At 42.8% G+C, this 19,919-nt stretch overlaps 1 protein-coding gene across 1 annotated transcript in view; it reads right to left on the bottom strand.

Annotated features, from left to right (window-relative positions):
- The window catches only part of LOC144769773 (DBH-like monooxygenase protein 2), a 248,912-nt gene that overhangs the window by 78,658 nt on the left and 150,335 nt on the right, over nucleotides 1-19,919 (bottom strand). The window contains exons 6-7 of the mRNA XM_078653958.1: nucleotides 17,021-17,123; nucleotides 3,179-3,345 (exon numbers count right to left, since the gene is read on the bottom strand). Of these exons, the coding sequence (XP_078510084.1) occupies nucleotides 3,179-3,345; nucleotides 17,021-17,123 (270 nt within the window). The remainder of the gene's footprint in view (nucleotides 1-3,178; nucleotides 3,346-17,020; nucleotides 17,124-19,919) is intronic.

Genomic DNA, 19,919 nt, shown 5'->3' with positions numbered 1-19,919 from the left:
ACTCCCTACAGTGTACAAAACCCCCTAACTCATCTAACCCTATTCAGGGTAACGATAATTACAACAGATGGATCACCAACTCCTTAGACCTCCTACTCCCACTGAAAAGCATCCATCCCAAGCGGGGCAATCCAACAGCCCCATGGTACACAAACGATCTTCGGGAGGCAAAACGTGCCTGCAAGCGAATGGAGAGAAAATGGCGCCTTGACTACTGCTTAGCAGACAAAGTTAGTTACAGAGCAGCTATTAAAAATTACAAAGCAGACATCCAACGAGCTCAAGCCACATACTTTGAACAAAAGATAAATAATGCAGCGTCCAAACCCAAGGAGATTTACTGTATAGCTAAATCTCTCCTGCAACTTCCTGATATAACTAAAGCTCACAATAACACTCAGACTCATTGTGAGGACATAGCGGAGTTTTTCCACCACAAAATAGAAATCATCAACTCCTCCTTCCCCCCCTCTGCCACCTCGCCCAGAGACCCCACCAACACAGACCCTACGACAGTCTCACCTAGTCTCAATAGCTTCCCCGCTCTTGACAAAACCAATCTAGAAAAGCTAATGAGACTGGTTAAATCTGGATCACCAGTTGACCCAGCTCCTCCTAGGGTTCTTACTCAAATAATTAGCCAAATATCACCCACCATTCAAGACTTGCTCAATTCCTCCCTCGATACAGGCATTGTCCCGCCCCTATGGAAAAGAGCCATGGTCAAAGCTCTATTAAAAAAAACCAGCCTCGACCAGTCCAACCCTTCCAATTACCGACCCATCTCCCTCCTGCCCTGGCTCAGCAAACTTCTGGAGAAGCACGTCAACTCTGCTCTAACAGACTTCCTAGAATCTAACAATGCACTTGACCCTACCCAGACTGGCTTTAGGCCCTGCCATGGAACTGAGACCGCCCTGATCGCAGTGACGGAGGAGGCAAGAAGGATCCTGGACGGTGGCGGCTCCACGGCCATCGTCCTACTTGACCTGAGTGCCGCCTTCGACACTGTAAATCATAGCATTTTACTCCACCGCCTTGCCTTGATGGGAGTGTCAGGAACAGCACTTACCTGGATGGAATCATTCCTCACAGACAGATCCTTCCGGGTATTCAAAAAGGAGTTCACCTCCTCTAGTAAACCGCTTAATTGTGGAATGCCTCAGGGCTCCTCCCTGAGTCCGACCCTTTTCAATGTTTACCTTCGTCCTCTAGCTGATGTCGTCCGCCCCTTCGGGGTGAAAATTGTCACCTATGCGGACGACACTCAGCTGGTGGTAGCGCTGGACCCCCCACTCAACTCCCACCACAGCCGTCATAAATGCCTGGAAGCTGTCACGACCTGGATGTCGGACTCTTATCTGAAACTTAACGGGGACAAAACAGAGGTAATGCTTCTTGGAAATAACATCACGAAATCCATTGATACCATCTGGCCCCTCTGTTTAGGTAACCCCCCTCAACCCAAAGACCGAATTAAGAGCCTGGGCATCTGGCTCGACCAAAATCTCACCTTCAACCACCAAGCCACTAAACTTGCCGCTACCTGCTTTGGGCTGATGAGACTACTCCGAAAGATTCTTCCCCTTCTCCCGTTTCATTCAAGACGGATCATGGTGCAAGGACTAATCCTGTCGCGTCTTGACTGCGGTAACGCCCTATATCTAGGCGCCCCACAGTCCACACTCACCAAATACAAGTTGTTCAAAACTGGGCGGCTAGAATCCTGCTTAACCTCCCTCGTCGATCTTCAGTCAAAGCCAGATTGAAGGACCTCCATTGGCTCCCTGTGCGAGCTAGGATAGAATTTAAGAGCATGTGCGTTGCACACCGCTCTTACTGGGGAACAGGCCCCACCATAAACCATCTCCTGGTAGAAGCCTATCGTCCCTCTCGGCCCCTCAGTTCTGCTACCTCCTACCTCACCTCTGTACCACGCATAAGAAGAGCTAGATGTGGAGGCCGCTCGCTCTCCTACAACCTGGCTAAAATCTGGAACTCTCTCCCCCTCTCAATCAGATCAGAACCTAACCTGCTCACCTTTCAAAAACTTTTAAAAACATGGCTTTTTAATAAAACCCCCACTTAATCACTTCTCTACTCCCCACACTCCCACCCCTTCTGCTCAACTAACCAGTTTTCTACAGCGCTGGGACGCCCTTGGGTAGCCATCGCGCTCTACAAATTTTCATTCCATTCCATTCCACTGACCCCCACAGATGCATGGTCTGTACAGAGTATGAGGTCAAAGTTTCACTTGCTGAATGGCGGCCATAACATTGAATGAGCGGGCGAGCAAGATCCCTCAACTGCACCACTAATATGGACATCTGCATGCAAGCAAATGTAAATGTAAATGTGTTGTATTTGTAAAGCGCAAGGCTGCCCACGCGACGGGGCGTCCCGGCGCTGCACTCATACCGCTGTGGAACCCTTCCTGGCTTTTCCATGTGAAATGTCCACTCCTAGGCACCCCCAAGGTGAAGCCAGGCATCTAAGCGCTGCTGGGGCCGTTGTGGAGATTAAGGAAGCTATTGCCCAAAGTCACAGAGTGGGACCCATGATTAGACTAGGCACCGAGGCGAGAATTATCAGGTCCGGGGAGATTGAGTCCAAGAGCCGCCAAAGGGCGGGAATTGAACCCTGGTCCCGGGCCAGACCTCTGCATCAGGGTCTGCCGCTCTAACCATTGAGCCACACTTCTCCACTGGTGGAAGAGCTTAGTATTAGCAATGGAAACATATGGAAGCTACGGTATCTTCCATACTGTTGCTGACAATCCCTCCCGCATATCTGGTCAATGCTCGTCATCGCCAGTCATCAAACTGGTGACTACCCCAGTTTGAAAATGCCTCCATTAGGATGAATTCCTCTGGTTGCTCAAACGTAACTGTTACGCATCAAACACTGCACAACAAATGAAAAACGTAGAGTAGTGAGAAGCTAATTAAATGCCCCCTTAATAAGATATCAATTTTCTCCAGCCCAGTGCCCCACTGAGCGCAGGCTTGAGCTACGTTCACATTGTTTTAAAGAGCAAATTGAAACAGTGGTTCCACTTCCTTTAGCAATTCCAAAGCGTAATGGGGTCTTCAGCGTTCCAGTGTGCACGTACGTTATCCTATATAATCAGGGAAAAAGCAGACCATGACTAAACACATATATGCCATTTATTCACCTGATTGAAACCTTCAGTTTTGCAGAGGGAGTAAAGGTTGAAAGATTCTGCCCCTGGAGGGATAAAGCTAAAAGCTTGTGGTATAATCCCCGTTGTCAGTACGCCAGCATCATGCTCTCTTAGTAATGGGGTGTAATACAGCCGGATGCCAGAGCTGTCTGTTCGCCCTGGAAGAAAAGAGACACACAATACTTCCATGAATTAAACAGTTTAATATAATATTAGCATATCTCAAGGAGTTCAGGTGGACATGGAATGCCCTTAGAAGGTTGTGTCTCACTGTTTTGATTGCCACAATGTGGGGTTACAATTAATTATTTTGGATTACCATCATTTCAGCTGGTAAATGTCTATAGAGAATGTACACTTTATTACTTTTTTCAGTTTTATTTATATTTAAGATGTGATTCACTATATATAAATATATATATATATATATATATATATATATATATATATATATATATATATATATGTGTGTGTGTGTTAAAATGTTTGTTTATAATCAGCAACAGGGGGTATCAATATTTGCTGATTATAAGGTAATTAGAGGCGAGTGTTATGCATGTGGGACAGTATTGACATTGAGGAGTAGCCAGGACATTTTTTCTCTTTTTCTCTTTTTTTCTTTTTGTGTGCCGACGAATAGTCAGTGAGAAGATCTTCACCTATTTTAATATCTATTTGATTTGGTCTGTAACACTGACAGTAGACTCCAACCTCGATAATCTGCACACTTGTGGAAAGTAATAACCGAGGCACCAATAGTCAATGTTGTTGAACCATTAGAATAGATTTTTCAAAAACAGACTTTGATTGAGAGTGGACAAACAAATGCAATATTTTGAAACGTATTGCAAGTGGATTTGTTTTCATGGCATGAGCAAAATATATATCAAATGACAAAAAAATGGAAACTGCAAAAATGTTTAAAAAAAGTAACAGCTATATTGCTTGAGAAGAAAAAGCAAAGTCTTTTTAATTGTAGAATGTATGAATTGATATACATTATATTCTCCTAGTATGTTGTCCTTGTCTATGACATCATGTGACCCAGCACTCTATATGAAGGGAACAGAGTTGTGGCGCTCTTTGTTTGAGCAATGCAGGGGATCCTGTCGAAACTCATAACAACAGCACAGCAATTTAGCAAAATAAAGTTGGAGAAGTAATCTGAGTCAGGGGTGTCCGGTTTCTTCAGGGACCCGTTGGTTTGTGTATATATATATATATATATATATATATATATATATATATATATATATATATATATATATATATATATATATATATATATATATATATATATATATATATATATGTATATATAACTCCCCGGTCTTGATCACATGATGTGCTTGAGCAAATTACACTTTGGGGCCGATTACGATTTCGGCCGGAAGGGCTCCGAACCATGGGGCCCATTAGGATGTCGGGCGGATTGCCCCCACCAGGCTGGCGGTGGCTACCACCAGCCTGGTAGGGGCAATCCGCCCGACATCCTCATTCAAATTCCCCCGCCATATTAGTATGGCGGGGGGACGTCGGCGGGCGGAAAGACCGTCCGCCGCTTTTCCGCCCCAGTCGCCTTGCGGCCGGGGCGGAAAAGGATTAATATGGTGGCGGGGATGTATGACGTTACAACGCATACTTTTACATCGCATGCCTTTACAACGCGGTTTTAACATCGCATACCATTATAACGCATAATGCTTTTAGGCGCTGGATAGTGATTTATTTAATTTACTATTCCAACTCCAGTCCCCGTGGACAGTAAGGAAGGTGTTGGATAGTATATTAAATACATTCCCTATCCTAGAGCGCCCCCCAGCGCTATGCATTGTAATGGTTTGCGTTGTAAAAGTTGCGTTGTAATGGTAGTGCGTTGTAAAAGTTTCGTTGTAAAGGATGTTTCCCGGTGGCGGTGTCTATTAGACACCGCCAGCCATATTACAATGGGCTTAGGGAGATGCCTTTCCGTGGAGGTGATGCGGGCCCACAGAGTGAAGGAGAGGTGGTGGGTGCACATCAGGCACCGCACGGTGCCTGCCGCTTTGTTTATGCAAATGTAAAAGTGCATTTTTAGCATTGTGGCGGGCGGTGCTGAGAGCACCGCCCGCCACAATGCTAAAAATACAGGATGAGCCCGCCACAGTGGTGGACGCATCTTAATACCCCCCGCGGGACCCCCGCCCTTATGGCGGGCGGTCCCGATTACCGATGGGATGGCGGACGGACTAAGTCTGCCCGCCATTCTAATGGACCCCCATGGACCCCGTGTTCGGAGCCCTTCCGACCAAATCGGTCATTGCCAGTGGGATTCGTTCCCGACCGAGCAATTCCGCTGGGCTCGGTCGGGAAGGAATCCGACTTAGCAAATGTCATTGACCATGTCATGAGTGATGTATTATGTGACGTCATCAGCAGTGGATTGCGGGCGCATGAGTTATAGTTAGCTGAAATAACTATAACGGGGGAATTTCAATGGTTTTGTATTAGTGAAATGTCCAGCTAACTATAACATGTGTGAAACCTATGTTTTTTTCAGTGAATTTCTAAGGTTTTTGAAATGCTAATTCCTAACTATAACGTGGCTGAAACCTATGTTTTTTTCAGTGAATTTCTAAGGTTTTTTAAATGCTAATTCCTAACTATAACGTGGCTGAAACCTATGGTTTTTTCAGTGAATTTCAAAGGTTTTGTAAATGATAATTTTTAAATGTATTAATTGTTATTTTTTTATACTGATTTACTACATTGTTTTAAACTATTTATTTATAGATATTTTTTTTTCATAACCGTAAGTATTATTTATAGATATTTTATTTTTTAAATATCAATACATACTTTTAATATAAATTGAAAAAAAATGTGTTTAAAAATATTGAAATTGTAATATTTGTTGTTTTTTATTTTATATTTTTTTCAATTTATATATATTTTATATAGCAGGCAATGAAATCCTATGGAAAGAAATTCAAGTTAGTGGTAAGTATGGTTTAAATTACTTTTCAGGATCAGTACTGGGCTAAAAGATGCAGCACTGAGGTCTCTCCTGATAACAGGTGAGTAAATCGGAATTCATAGTTCGGCTAATTTTAGAGAAATTTTTTAAAGTTCCCAAACTCCACACTTAGAAGAATTTCCAAGTGAAACCAGTCAATGTAAGCCTATGGAAGGAAATTCAAGTTACTGTAAGTATGGTTACAATTACGTTTCAGGATCAGTAGTGGGCTGAAAGATGCAGCGCTGAGGTCTCTCCTGATAATAGGTGAGTAAATCGGAATTCGTAGTTTGGCTGATTTTAGAGGAATTTTTTAAAGTTCCAAAACTCCATACTTAAAAGAATTTCCAAGTGAAACCAGACAATGGATTCCTATGGAAGGAAATTCAAGTTACCGTAAGTACGGTTAGAATTACTTTTCAGGATCAGTAGTGGGCTGAAAGATGCAGCACTGAGTTCTCTCCTGATAACAGGTGAGTAAATCGGAATTTTTAGTTCGGCTGATTTTAGAGGAATTTGTTAAAGTTCCAAAAAACCACTCAATGTTACCCTATGGAAGGAAATTCACTTAGCAGGTAAGTAGTGTTATCATTACTTTTTCTTACTCAGTGCAGGATCCTGGATCGAGCATTGGTGCATCTCCTGTAAACAGTTGAAAGAATGTGTTCAAGTCATACAGGCGATTTTTAAGGAATATTTTTAGTTTGTGAAAATAGAATCTTCGAAACTTTTCTGGTAAAAAACAGACAATGGATGGCTATGGAAGGAAATACAAGTTACTCGTAAGTACGGTTAGAGATACTTTTCAGGGTCAGTGCTGGGCTAAAAGATGCCGCACTGGGTTCTCTCCTGATAACAGGTGAGTTAATTGTAATTCGTTGTTTGGATGAGTTTAGGTGAATATTTTAAAGTTCCAAAACTCCACACTTAGAAGAATTTCCAAGTGAAACCAGTCAATGTTACCCTATGGAAGGAAATTCAAGTTACTGCTAAGTATGGTTAGAATTACTTTTGAGGATCAGTACTGGGCTCAAAGATGCAGCACTGGGGTCTCTCCTGATAACAGGTGAGTAAATCGGAATTTGTACTACATCCAGTAAGCGCCACAGAGCTGCGTAGCAGAGAGATGTAAAAAGGGGCACGGCATGCACCACCTCTCTGCAACGCAGCGCAGTGGCACTTCCTGGAAGCACCTGGTGGACTACTTGGCCCCCATGGTCCCTCAGGATTGAAGTTGAATTTTTTCCCAACTTAGAACGCGTCACAGGGCGTGTTTGCACCCATCACGTCAGGCCCCGTCCCCTTCCTTTCACCACTGAGTAAACTCACCCTTTCACTGTTCTAAGTTGAGAGATTAAGTCCCTGTTCAATCCTAAGGATCCCTAGGGTCAAACTAGCCCTCTAGGTACCTCCAGTGAGCACCACAGAGCTGTGTTGCAGAGAGGTGTAAAAGGGGGCGTGGCCTCTGAACACCTGTCTGCAACGCAGCTCCCTGGTGCATACCGGAGATACCTGTTGGGCTCTTTGGCTCTCAGGGACCCTCAGTGTTGAAAGAGAATTAATTCCCCAACTTAAAACGCACCACGGGGCGCTTTTGCACACTGATGTAGGAAGGGGGTGTGGCCTGAGGCGACATGTCTGCAAACACACCCTGTGGCGCGTTTTAAGTTAGAAAATTAATTCCTCTTCATTCCTGAGATCCCTTGTTGGCCAACTAGCCCACCAGGTACCTCCAGTATGCGCCAGGGAGCTGCTTTGCTGCGAGGTGTTCAGAGGCCACGCCCCTTTTTGCAACACTCGGCAATGCAGCTCCGGGGCGCTTACTGGAGGTACCTGGTGGGCTAGTTGGCCCCTAGGGGACCTCTGGATTGAAGAGGAATTAATTCCCCAACTTAAAACATGCCACAGGGTGTGTTTGCAAACACATCACCTCAAGCCCTGCCCCCTACCGTCACCTCTGCGCAAACGTGCCCCGTGGCGCGTTCTAAGTTGGGGGATTAAGTCCCCCAACATACCCCATTGGGGCACGTCACTATTTAATAAAGCATGCACTTCTGTGCGGGTGTTTGAAACATGAAGGACAAATGTTTCTCTAGCAGATGTAAGAGCGATCTCTTTTTGAGACAATAGCGCTCTTATACAGCTCATTTGGTTGACTCTGCTTTCAAGGTCGGAAACGACGGCCAGATAGAAACATCCAGCTTCCCATGCAGAGGAGTAAACACAACTTTTTTATAGCAAACCACACGCTCAGTTACCATAATCATGTAAGCGATGCCTGCTAACATCGCATAACAATCTGCATTGTTTCAAAGTAAATAACTTCAGTTTGCCAGTAAAGTGAATGTTGGTATGATAGCAAGTGTCAGAGTGCCTTTCAAATCTCAGGCCAAATTAGCCGCATCTTGATTACAAGAGCCATGCAATTGTAGGTGTCCACAAAGTAAGGAGTGATCTGGTGCTATTGAGCATAGCTCGCCATTCCGACAAACTTCTTTTTCCTCCCTCAAGCACCTATATATAAATGGTAATAACCAACCTTCATGGAGATAAGCGCTCCCTAAAGATCCATATCTGCCTATAGCATAGTATTTCATACAAACCTCAAACTTAAACAGGCTAAAAAGTAACGTTATGAAACCGTGGATAAGCCACACAGCTGAATCGGATTTCCAATGAGTGACCACTTCTAACCATTCTCATAGCGCGCCTTGTGCTCTAATTTGACAGTGAGAGAGTGATCGCACCATAGTTTGTCTGCTAATCATTCTCGGACTTGAGAGAATAATTTATATACAGTGCGAAGATTTTGTAGCAATGAAAGAAAGAGAGACAACAAATGGACAGGTACAATGTTTGTATTCACAGAGCACCTATATCAACCTTTTCATGGTTATATGATATATATCCAAGATAAACATTGGTGTCATCAAAATATTTCTGTGCCCACATAAAAGTGAAGGGAAGTGTTTTGTGAGGGAAATCGGTGAACAAAATGCAATTTAGAACACAGTATTCATTTATATACACCAGTGGTCAATATTTCTATATACATTCCTGAAATGATCCCCTTAAATCGGAGCCACACGGAAAGGCAATTGTCACTGTATTTTTTCAAAAAACCAAATACTCCTGAGTAGCTGTAGTAAATATTCCCACTACATTTACCAACTCTTATTGTTGAATTAAGATTGCCAACATTAAAAAGCCCCGAAAGATGGTGGTCCCCGCGGCTGGGTGGTCCGTGCCGTCACGGACCCCACAATTTTAAATATTACTGCCCCAGGAAGGTGGCGGTCCCCGGAGCATGTGGGGGGGCCGTGAACCCCCGCATACTTCAAAATAAAACCCCGGGGGTGGCATTCCCTGGGGCTCGGGGGACCTTTCAACCCCCATTACAGAAAATAATTGCCCTCGGGATTTGCCCCCACCCCCGGGGAGCTAATTAAGAATAAAACGGACTTCTAGTTTTTTTTTTACTTTTCCACCACGTACGAGTACGATATGCGTACCTTGCGTTTTTTTTAAAAAAAAGTAAAACATTTTTTGGGGCCTAAAGATCCATGTGCGACCCCCTCAGCAGGCCTAGAGGGTCAACATTTTTCTACCCTGCCCCTTTTCCTTATTTTTCAACTTTCTTTTACTGTTTTCTTGTGACTCGCTGCTACCGAGGCACAAGATGGCCACCAACACTTCCAGGTTTCGAGTGTTGACAGACAGTTGACAGCCAATCAGCATACAGCTCGCGCTCGTAATTGAACGGATCCCTGTCCGTGTGTAGAACTCTGTCTCTAGATATCGCTATGATTTTACTTGTAATTTTCTCTGAAACTACTGAACAGATTTACACCATTTAACAAAAAGCACAATCTGCGAACCGAACTCTACCTCTCTGCCAAATTTTGTGTAATTCCGTTTAGCCGTTCGGGCTGTAGCCCTGGCTAAAGATCCCTATGGAAAATTGCATTGGGAAAACACGTTTGGGACCCCCCTTTTTTCTCGGCCCCCACTTGACGAATCACCCTCAAACTTTTTAGGGAAGGAGCGGAACCAGGCAGGCCATATTATTGGAGAAATTCGCGAAGATTCGTCCACTGGCGCCAAAGTTATTCTAAATAGAATGGTGTGGATTTCCTATGGAAAGTAGGTCCTAACTATAACTACCTACTGGCGACCGCCAGTAGGTAATATACATATATATATATATATATATATATATATATATATATATATATATATTCGCTCCAAAACTCTCCTTCATTTCCCATTCATTCACGAACAGACGAGCGTGGACCCAGTTATTGTAGTGCAGATTTATTCAGCCAGTGCCACCATTACGCGTTTTGGGAGATCCCTCCCTTGATCACATATATATATATATATATATGAGAAATCATCCAGATCCTTTGTTCGCTCGCAGCGCCAATTTACACCGCTTCAGCTACAAAGGAGTCACAAACCACCGGAACTGCAGGCAAATCACAATTTTATTCTTGTTTCCATGATAATATATATATCTATAATAGATATTTAAATTTCAAACAAAACCACATTCACTGGATGATGTCATCAGTGATGTCATTTGAGATGTCACCAGTGATGTCATCAGTGATGTCACTGACCATGTCATGAATGATGTAATATGTGACATCATCAGCAGTGTATTGAGGGCGCGTGAGTTATAGTTAGCAGAACTAACTATAACTGAGGAGTTTCTATTGTTTTGTACGAGTGAAATGTCCAGCTAACTGTAACACACATGAAACATGTTTTTTTCTGTGAATTTCAAAGGTTTTTTAAATGCTAATTTCTAACTATAACCTCTCTAAAACCTATGTTTTTTTCAGTGAATTTCAAAGGTTTTTTTAAATGCTAATTTTTAAGTGTAATAGTAGTCATACCTATTTTTTGTACTGAATTTCTACAGTTCTTTAACTATTTATTTATAAATATTTTATTTATTAACCATTATATATTTTCAGAAAATTGCACACACAAAAATGTAAAACTGAAATATTTGTAAGGTTTTTTTTTGTATTTTAATATATTTATATAATTTCCTTGTTTAAAAAAAAGTCAAAATGTTTTGGGGAGTTGGGCACCCAAAGCGTACCTACCGCAGTGGGTCCGCGTATTCTAGCAGCCATTTTGGAAAATTCGTGAAGGATCCACGTATGGTAAGCGACGAGTGCGTGTTTTTTTTCAGTTACGTCATATACGTACATTGTTATGTGGTGTGCGTGACCAGTATACGACCGGTACGCGGCTGCTGCTCCCGCGCATTCGCAACACATGCGCATTATGGATCGCAACGCTTGCACGATGGCGGGCCCCATGTGACATCATATATGTGCTGGGGCGAGCTCGGTGCGCGACTCCGAGATTTTTTATGTTCTAAAATGACATGCATGTATCTTTAATGTACATATTAGGGCAAGAGATTATCTAAGGTATTCATTAAAATAATATATTTCTACTTGTAATAAACGTATATTATTTATAAATATATTTTCGCGAAGTCGCGTCTGGTGCACGCTTTGTGAGCGCATGGTGCGCGGATCCCATGTGACCTAAAAAAAAAGATTTGATTAGTTCATAACAATTCCCACTGTAACTATTGAAGGACCCCACACATCTTCAGAGGAACATCTTTTTTCCTGCAAGGACCTTTTTGGCTTTTTTTGGTGTTTTTAAAAAAAAAATCAAAAAACTGCATCAGGACAGCAGCAGGTGCAAGTATCTCCGAATGAAGAAGTCTTGGATGAGGCACCACCTAAACAGAGGCCAGAATCTGTTGTGTGGAAGTTCTTCACCTTTCCAGCAGGAGAAAAAAAAGTAAATGCCAGGAAGGTGACCTGCAAAATTTGCAAGAGAGTCCTCTCAAGAGGCAGTGAGAAAAAGTATTCATGAGGCACTGCCAGCATGTACAAGCATCTCCGCACTCTCCATCCTCGCAATCTTGATCGGGTGGAAATGAGGCGAGCTGTGTTAAACCCATCACCAGCTGGAACCAATATATCAGGAGCATCATCAGGAACACCTGCTATGGACATAAGACCATAATTTGCTTTTCTGGAACAACACTGTGTCAAGTGTCAAAAAATTATATGCTACTGTGAGCAATCGGTGAATGCTGTTTGTGCTGCCCAACGCAACCATCGCTGTTCATTTTTTTTACTCTTTTTGGAATGATAACTAATTCTAAAAGTTTCCTGTTTAATTGGTTCCTTTTTTTGTTCAGTTTTTGAAAAAACACCCCAAAAAATACAAAATTGTTCAATTTTTGTAAAAAAAAATACAAAAGAAAAAAGAAGAAAAAAAAGTTTTATCAGAACTACCTTATCTGGTAAAAAAAAAAGAACTATAATTGCATGGTAACGTGTGAAAGTTTGGTTGAATGTATGTGTAGAGCATGATTGAAAGAATACATTAGTAGTGTATGGTGAATTTATAGGGGCAGATCTATCAGGAAGTGCTGCAGCGTGAAATTGCAAGCCCTTTAGCTGCACCGCACTGGAGCACTTCCGAAGCACAGGGATATGACATATTTACATGAATATGTCGCAACTCTGTTCTTCTGTCTGCACAGGCGCACAAACTGCAGCCATGCATTGAGGCAGGCACCCTTGCACCATGGTGCAAGGATGTCTGTGTCGTGGGGAGATTGTTTTTGTGCAGGAAGGGACACCTTCCTGCACAAAAACAATCACTAAAGGCATTATTCTCCTTCAATGTGTGATGTGGAATGCAGCACACATTGAAAGAGAAAAAATGAGGAAAAATGAAAACATTTCTTCTCATTGCGCCTCGCTACAACACCTCTAGGGGTGGCGCAGCATTCACATGTATCTCCAGATTTACGATTTCTCATAATTATTGAGATGTGTCTTGTTCCATGGGTGTTGTGTGGGAACATACACAGCAACACCCATGGAACGCCTCTTCAACGCAAAGTGCTGCATTTGAATGGGCCGTATTTTCAAGGAGAGGAAAAGCCGCACAGGGTGGCTTTTTCTCTCCTTGTAAATATGGAGCCGTTCCCGGCGCCATCACTACATCACAGAAAGTGATGTACTGGTGGCGCAGGGGGCTTGTAAATCTTCCCATTAAGTGCTTAGGTATTGGCAGAGTGATACAATAAGTACATAGTGCTGGATGGGTGATTGACGAAGTGCATGAGACTGACAGGAGGTATCCTAGGCTGCATGGGTACTACTTCAGTATTTAGTGGAGTGTACCAATAGTATGTACGTGCTTAGAGGTTTGTAGGGATTGTGCACAGAATATTGTACGTGTACTTGTGTTGGTGGCTAGGCCACTCCATAAGTACACCGCTAGTAATTGGAATGATTACAGTGCTGCAAACAGAGTGCACAGTTAATTTATAAGAGCTTAGGTATTGGCGGAGTAATAGGATTAGTAGATAGTGGTAGATAAGTGAATAAAGAAGTGCATGGGACAGACTGGACGATTCCTAGACTGCATAGGTACTAACTGGGTATTTAGAAGAGTGTATCAATAGTATGTAGCTAGTTAGAGGTCTGCATGGATAGTGCACAAAATAGTGTAGCTGTAGTTGTGTTACTAGCACGGCCATTCGATAAGTTCATGACTAGTAACTAGAATAATTACAGTACTGCAAACAGAGTGTATAGCAAATTTATAACTGCTTACGTATTGGCAGAGTGATAGGATAAGTAGATAGTGCTGGATGACTGATTTGAAAAGTGCATGAGACTGACAGAAAGATTTCTACACTGCATAGGCACTAAGTGGATATTTACAAGAGTGCATGAATAGTATGTAGCTGGTTAGAAGTCTGCATGCATAGTGCACAGAATATTGTAGCTGTACTAGTGTTACTAGCTAGGCCATGTCTTAAGTACATGACTAGTAACTGGAATGATTACAGTGCTGCAAACAGAGTTTTTACTCAATTTATAAGATGTTAGGTATTTGTGGAATGATAAGATAAGTAGATAGTCCTGGATAGGTGATTGGAGAAGTGCATGAGATTGACAGGAAGATTTCTAAGGTACATAGGTACTACTTGGGTATTTTGTGCAGTATAGCAATAGTATATTTGTAGTTAGACGTCCACATACATTCTGCATTGAATATTGTAGGTATATTTGTCTTAGTAGTAAAAATAACCCCCCGCCACATTAGGATGGCTGGGGGGTACGCGGCGGACCGAAAGACCGTCCCCCGCTTTTATATGGTGGCGGTGTCTGCGAGACACCGCCAACCATGTTACAATGAGGGCGGTCCTGTACTTTTCCACGGCGGCAACGAAGCATGCGGTCTTTACTTTGGGGGCCCGTTGCAGGACCCCATGGTGAAGGGGAGGTGGGAGTGCACATGGGGGGTACCTATGGTACCCCCCTGCATTTGCATGCACAATGTGGCAGGCACCACGCGGTGCCTGCCGCTTTGTGCATGGAAATGCAAAACATGCATTTTTGACATTGCAGCGGGTGCTGGTGAAAGCACCGCCTGCCGCAATGTTAAAAATGCATGATGCGCCCCCCAGCGTGGCGGGCCCATCATAATGTGTATGGCGGGACCGTCGCTCAGATAGCGGGCGGTCCCGTTTTCCACGAGGATGGTGCGTGGACAAAGTCCGCCCGCCATCCTAATGTGCCCCTAAATTTTAATGATTTAGGTGCCGATCTAAACCATTGTGAGAGTGATGCCCCAAGATTGGCTAACACAAAGGTCCCTCCTCTAATGTTTGCTGGTGACACGATCCTCCTGTCTAAATCCCAGTGGGGCTTCAGAAAACTTTAGACAATTTTGACAGTTGCTGCAGACAGAGGGGTTTAGAAATGAATGTGGCAAAAACCAAATACATTGTGATTAAACCTTGCCACACTACTAGATCTAACCAAACCCTGATGGGGGCTCCTTTGGACCGGCTACACACTTTTGATTATCTCGGACTCAACCTTACTGAGCAACTAGTATGGATTACCCACATTGCAAGGTGCAGGCTCAAACCCAAGCATCATATTGAGGGGCTGGTGAAAGCACATTGGGTCTCCCATCTCTTTCAATTTCACAGGTGATTCAAATATACACCCACCAACCCTGGGTGTTGCACTTTATGGCGCAGAATTATGGGGGCATAAGGATTTAATGCTCTGGTGATATCAGAGAACCAATTTTTGTGGCAGCTTACGGGGCTTCTGGTCAGCAACCCACTACTCCCTCTTAGGCTGGATATGGGCTCAGATCGATTTCCAATGGCATTGGTGTAAGACAGATCCTATATTGGATAAGAATGTGGACTACCCCAGAGCTCCATTATTACCTCTAGGGGCTGGAAGAGGTGTTTACTATTCCAGGCTCAGGAGCGCTTTCCTGGCTAAAGTATTTAAGACATACCTTGAGAAGGATGAGAGTTTGTAGGATGATCCAAGGCAGGCGCAAACAATTCTCAAAAGAATCTTAAAAAGACATTTAAGCGAGTACACACTGATTTTTCTTTTGACCAGGCCCTCTTTGGCTACTCTGACAGCTCATTTCCTCTTAAAGAGGGATGTATACAAAGCAGAGCAGTATCCAGGTGAGATTCAGTCCGTGTTGGCCAGGAAGTTATATGTTCAATTTAGACACGGGACCCACCACATTTCTCATTTACTGAGTACATCCCTGGACCAACAGAGTGGCAATGGCCGTCTTGTGCAACCACTAAGGAAACGGTGGAACAAGCCCTCTTCTTCTGCCCTGCATATAAGAATGTTAGGACAAAATGGTTAATTCCAGTGTGTAGGAATTTAGGAACCAAGCATCTCAAGGAGGCCTTCCGATTCCTCCGGTACTTGTTTTCAATGTGGTGAATTAGGCAAAACTCAAACTTACCAATAACTGGCCTACCTGTTAATCAAGTAGTGTAAACTAACTGTTGTTCACTTTTTCTCAAGAATAATGCACTTTATGTAGACAGAGAAAACATACTTATGATTAAACACTCTGTGCATCATAGCCTCTCAGTTGATTAGGGAGTTCAGTTTTTAGAGCACTTTTGTTTGATTGTTGGAGAAAACGATCTGTATACCGAAATGTTTTTGACTTCTTTTTATAATAAGAAACAAAATAGTTTTTATTGACTGATTTTTTTTATCATATGTTTAAAAAGTTTTATGTATATTATTTCTTTTTTTATTTGTTCTTTTATGGCAGTCTGCTGAAATAAAGATCATTTATGATAATTATGTTCTTTGAAAGTCTCCTTGGAGATGTGCATGCAAAGATATTGAAAGCACTGTCTTGATTTCAGAAATGGGCAGTCACATTATGATTAAGCCAACTTTGTAAGAGGAAAATATGTCTTTTTTGACAGTTTATCGGAAAGCCAAAAGAGAGTCCTTTCACCTTAAATATGTAAAGAAGTTATTTATTGGCGAACTTTGGGACTCCAATGTATAGTAAAAAGAAAATAGATCTTGAAACCAGTGAAAATATTCTCCCGGATATGAGGCGCCAAGATGATATACACATATCAAAAGTAAAGTTTGCTTCAAACTAATTTTACTTTTGATATACTGCTACACGTTGCTAAAATGTTTTTTATTGTGTTGTGTACTTGGGTATTTATGTATTTGTTTTTGCAGATTTTTCTTAAATAGGCATATTTTTACTTTTCACTAGTGCACTATAAATGCCGTAGTTTGCCCTATGCATGTGTCTGTCCCAATCATGGAGTCTCGAGCGTTATACCCCGGATTTAAGAAGCCTTTAAAAGGAGAAACATCTGTGATCCCTAGTGATCTGGTTCTTTCTAAAGTAGAAGATACACTCAAGGAAAGCGACGGATCCCACACCCGAGCACCTACCGCTTTGCAACATTACGTTGTTGTAGTGGATTTCTAGTCTGACGTAGGTTGGAGCGAAACCTTTACCCAATGGGATGCCAGCATTGCTGGGGAATGTGAATGCCTAGTGTGGAAAAAAGGAAATCATTATTACCAATGGAGACAAGAAAGAAGCTGACCACATCACTGATGTTTAACAGATTTGCTTAGGCATTGATGCATCATTTGTAAAACAGGAACATAGTAAATGTGCCACACAAGGCACTTTTGAATTAAAAAACAATTTATCACCAATATATGACAATTTGAATTATGTAATGCAAGTCTAGCTGCAAAGCAATGAGTGCAGAACATGACTGTGCATAGTCAAGTTTCGGAAAAGAGATCTGCAGCATAGGCAATAGTTAACAGTCACAGGAAGATACATTCTGGAGAGTGGTTTACAGCAAGAGTTGAACATCGAGGCGACTAACATAGGAAAAAACTACAACTGCACCAGAAGGTCAAAAAACTCCTCAAGAAACAAGTACTAGAAAGAGTGCCACAAAGATAGACAAGGAAGGGGAGTTATTTCTCCTTTTCCCTAGTATCAAAATAGGAGCTGATATTAAGGCCAACACTAAACTTCGTTTTATTTAAACACGCTCATGAGGATGCAACACTTCAAGATGGCAACGTTTCAATAGTTCATCCGACTCCAGAAGAAAGTAGGCTTCATGGTCACAATAGATGTAAAGGACACAATAACTACATTTCTCAGTGAATCAAAGACACAGAAAGTACCTCAGATACATCATGTGCCACTCTTCTGCATAAAATCTACATCAAGGGTATTCACAAAATATCTAGAGGCAGTAGCCACACACCTGAGACAAGGCTAACACATCTACCCATAATTAGAAGACTGAGTAGTGAAAGCAAACTCACAGCACAAGCATTAACAGAATATACAAACATTCACCCAGAAACTCCACAAATTGGGGTTCCCATTAAACCAGGTGAACTCTTTGCTGCAGCCTGAACAGGTAAAGTTGTTCCAAGGAGAGATACGGAACTTAAGGACAGAAAGAGTCTACCCAGTGCCCAAGAGAGTCTAGGCACGAATAGAACAGACTTGCCTACACTGTATGGCTGGAAGGGTCAGTCCCTAACAGTGAAGATAGTAATGAGGCTGATGGGTACGATGTCATAATGCATAGTGCTCACACCACAGGCCAAGCTTCCCCTGTGCCCGTTACAAGAATGGCTCAACACTACATTTTCACAGAGCACAGGGAGGTGGCAGGATCTAGTGGTGTCACAGAAAGGATTCAAAAGGAGATCATCTGGTGGAACACACACCATGTTGCCATGGTGAAACCATTTAAGCTACTAACTCCCACAGTGACCATCACCACAAACACTTCTCACACCCGATAGGGAGCACACATGGACAATCTAAAGAACAGGGGCCTGTGTTATCCAACAGAAGCAGTAAAAACACATAAGCCTAAGGCAAGCCCGTCTGTGCCCATCCGCTTCCAGATCTCGTCCAGCTCCAGCCATGCTGACCATTTTACTAACCCCCGGGGTGCCCCCTCCATGAATGGCAGTCCTTGTCACCCTGCCTTGCATTAAGATCCTGGCGCAAGGAGCACTGTTTTTAGTTGTAATGCCTGCGGTTTCAGTTTAGTGCCCATGACCATGTCTGAGGATGAAGTTGTCCTGCCTAATTAGACAGCACACAGAGTGGCGAATTTTAGAGCCTGCCTTACTAATTGTAGGTCCCTTCCTAAACACTCTGCTGGCATATGGCTCTCCCTATCGGATAATACTTGAGATCTTATGTTTCTCATGGAAATGTGGCTGAAGGACGTCTCTAAACCTGATCTTGCCTTGGCCATTTACCCAGGTTATTGGTGTAGCTATTATCCATAGAGATACACGGGAAGTTTCATCATCTAAGCTGAGTCAAATCAGGGAATATTGAGTGCCTTATTTTTTGTGTCAAACTTACCCCCCTCTTTTTCTTTTGCAGGTTTGTTGATATATATATCCCTGGATTTAATAAACAGTAGCCTCCCAGAATTATGTGATGCTATTGCCCAACTATCCTTACAATTAGCCTACATCACGGTTTTGGGAGACTTTAACATGCATTTTGATGAACCAAACTGCTCCCAGGCCAGGCTGATTCGTTATTCTGACAAAGTTAATTACAACACACAAATTACAACTTCTACCCATAAAGCTGGCCATATACTGGACCTAATTTTTTCCAATATTACCGGCTCTCAAACTGATGTACCTTTGTGCCTAATATGGATGGATAATTTTCTTGTCCCAATTCACCTTTTATGATGTGGGCAATAAGTACAGCATCTGAAAGGAGGAGGCATTGGTAAAATATTACAAAGGAGTCCTTTGTCCCCTCTCTTCAATCTACTTTGCCTTCCTTTACAGGCAATCCCGACAGGGATTTGATCCTTTTCAATCTATAGATCTCTAAGGACCTAGACCTGCTCGCTCCTCTGGAAACAGTAATACCCAACAGATCTAAGCCATCTGCTCCCTGGTTTTCGGCTGACCTTAACACTGAGAAAAGTCTGTATAAGAGGCTGGACCGTAGCTGAAGAAGGTCCTATAACCCTGTAGCAAAACACATCTGCAAAACGGCCCTTAAAAAACTTATCAAACTTACACAGCAAACAATGAGATAGCATTTTTTAATTTTGCATAAAGAATGTCGTTAACTGAGGGCGTGGCTTGGCCGCCGACGAAGATGGCAGCCTTTACGTGAGGCTCAGTGGTGGTGTGAGGGAATGGGAGACCTCCAGGTGATACTACCTAATGTTCGGGCTCCACACCGCTTGCGATTGGTGATGAGGTGCTGCTGCATATTTTGCGACATCTGTTAGTGTCCGGGGTGAGCGACAAACAT

The sequence above is a fragment of the Lissotriton helveticus genome, chromosome 7, assembly GCF_964261635.1.
Source record: "Lissotriton helveticus chromosome 7, aLisHel1.1, whole genome shotgun sequence".
In the NCBI taxonomy this organism is placed as follows: domain Eukaryota; kingdom Metazoa; phylum Chordata; class Amphibia; order Caudata; family Salamandridae; genus Lissotriton; species Lissotriton helveticus.
The sequence above is the reverse complement of the archived record's forward strand: the minus strand, read 5'-3'. Positions and strand labels throughout refer to the sequence as shown.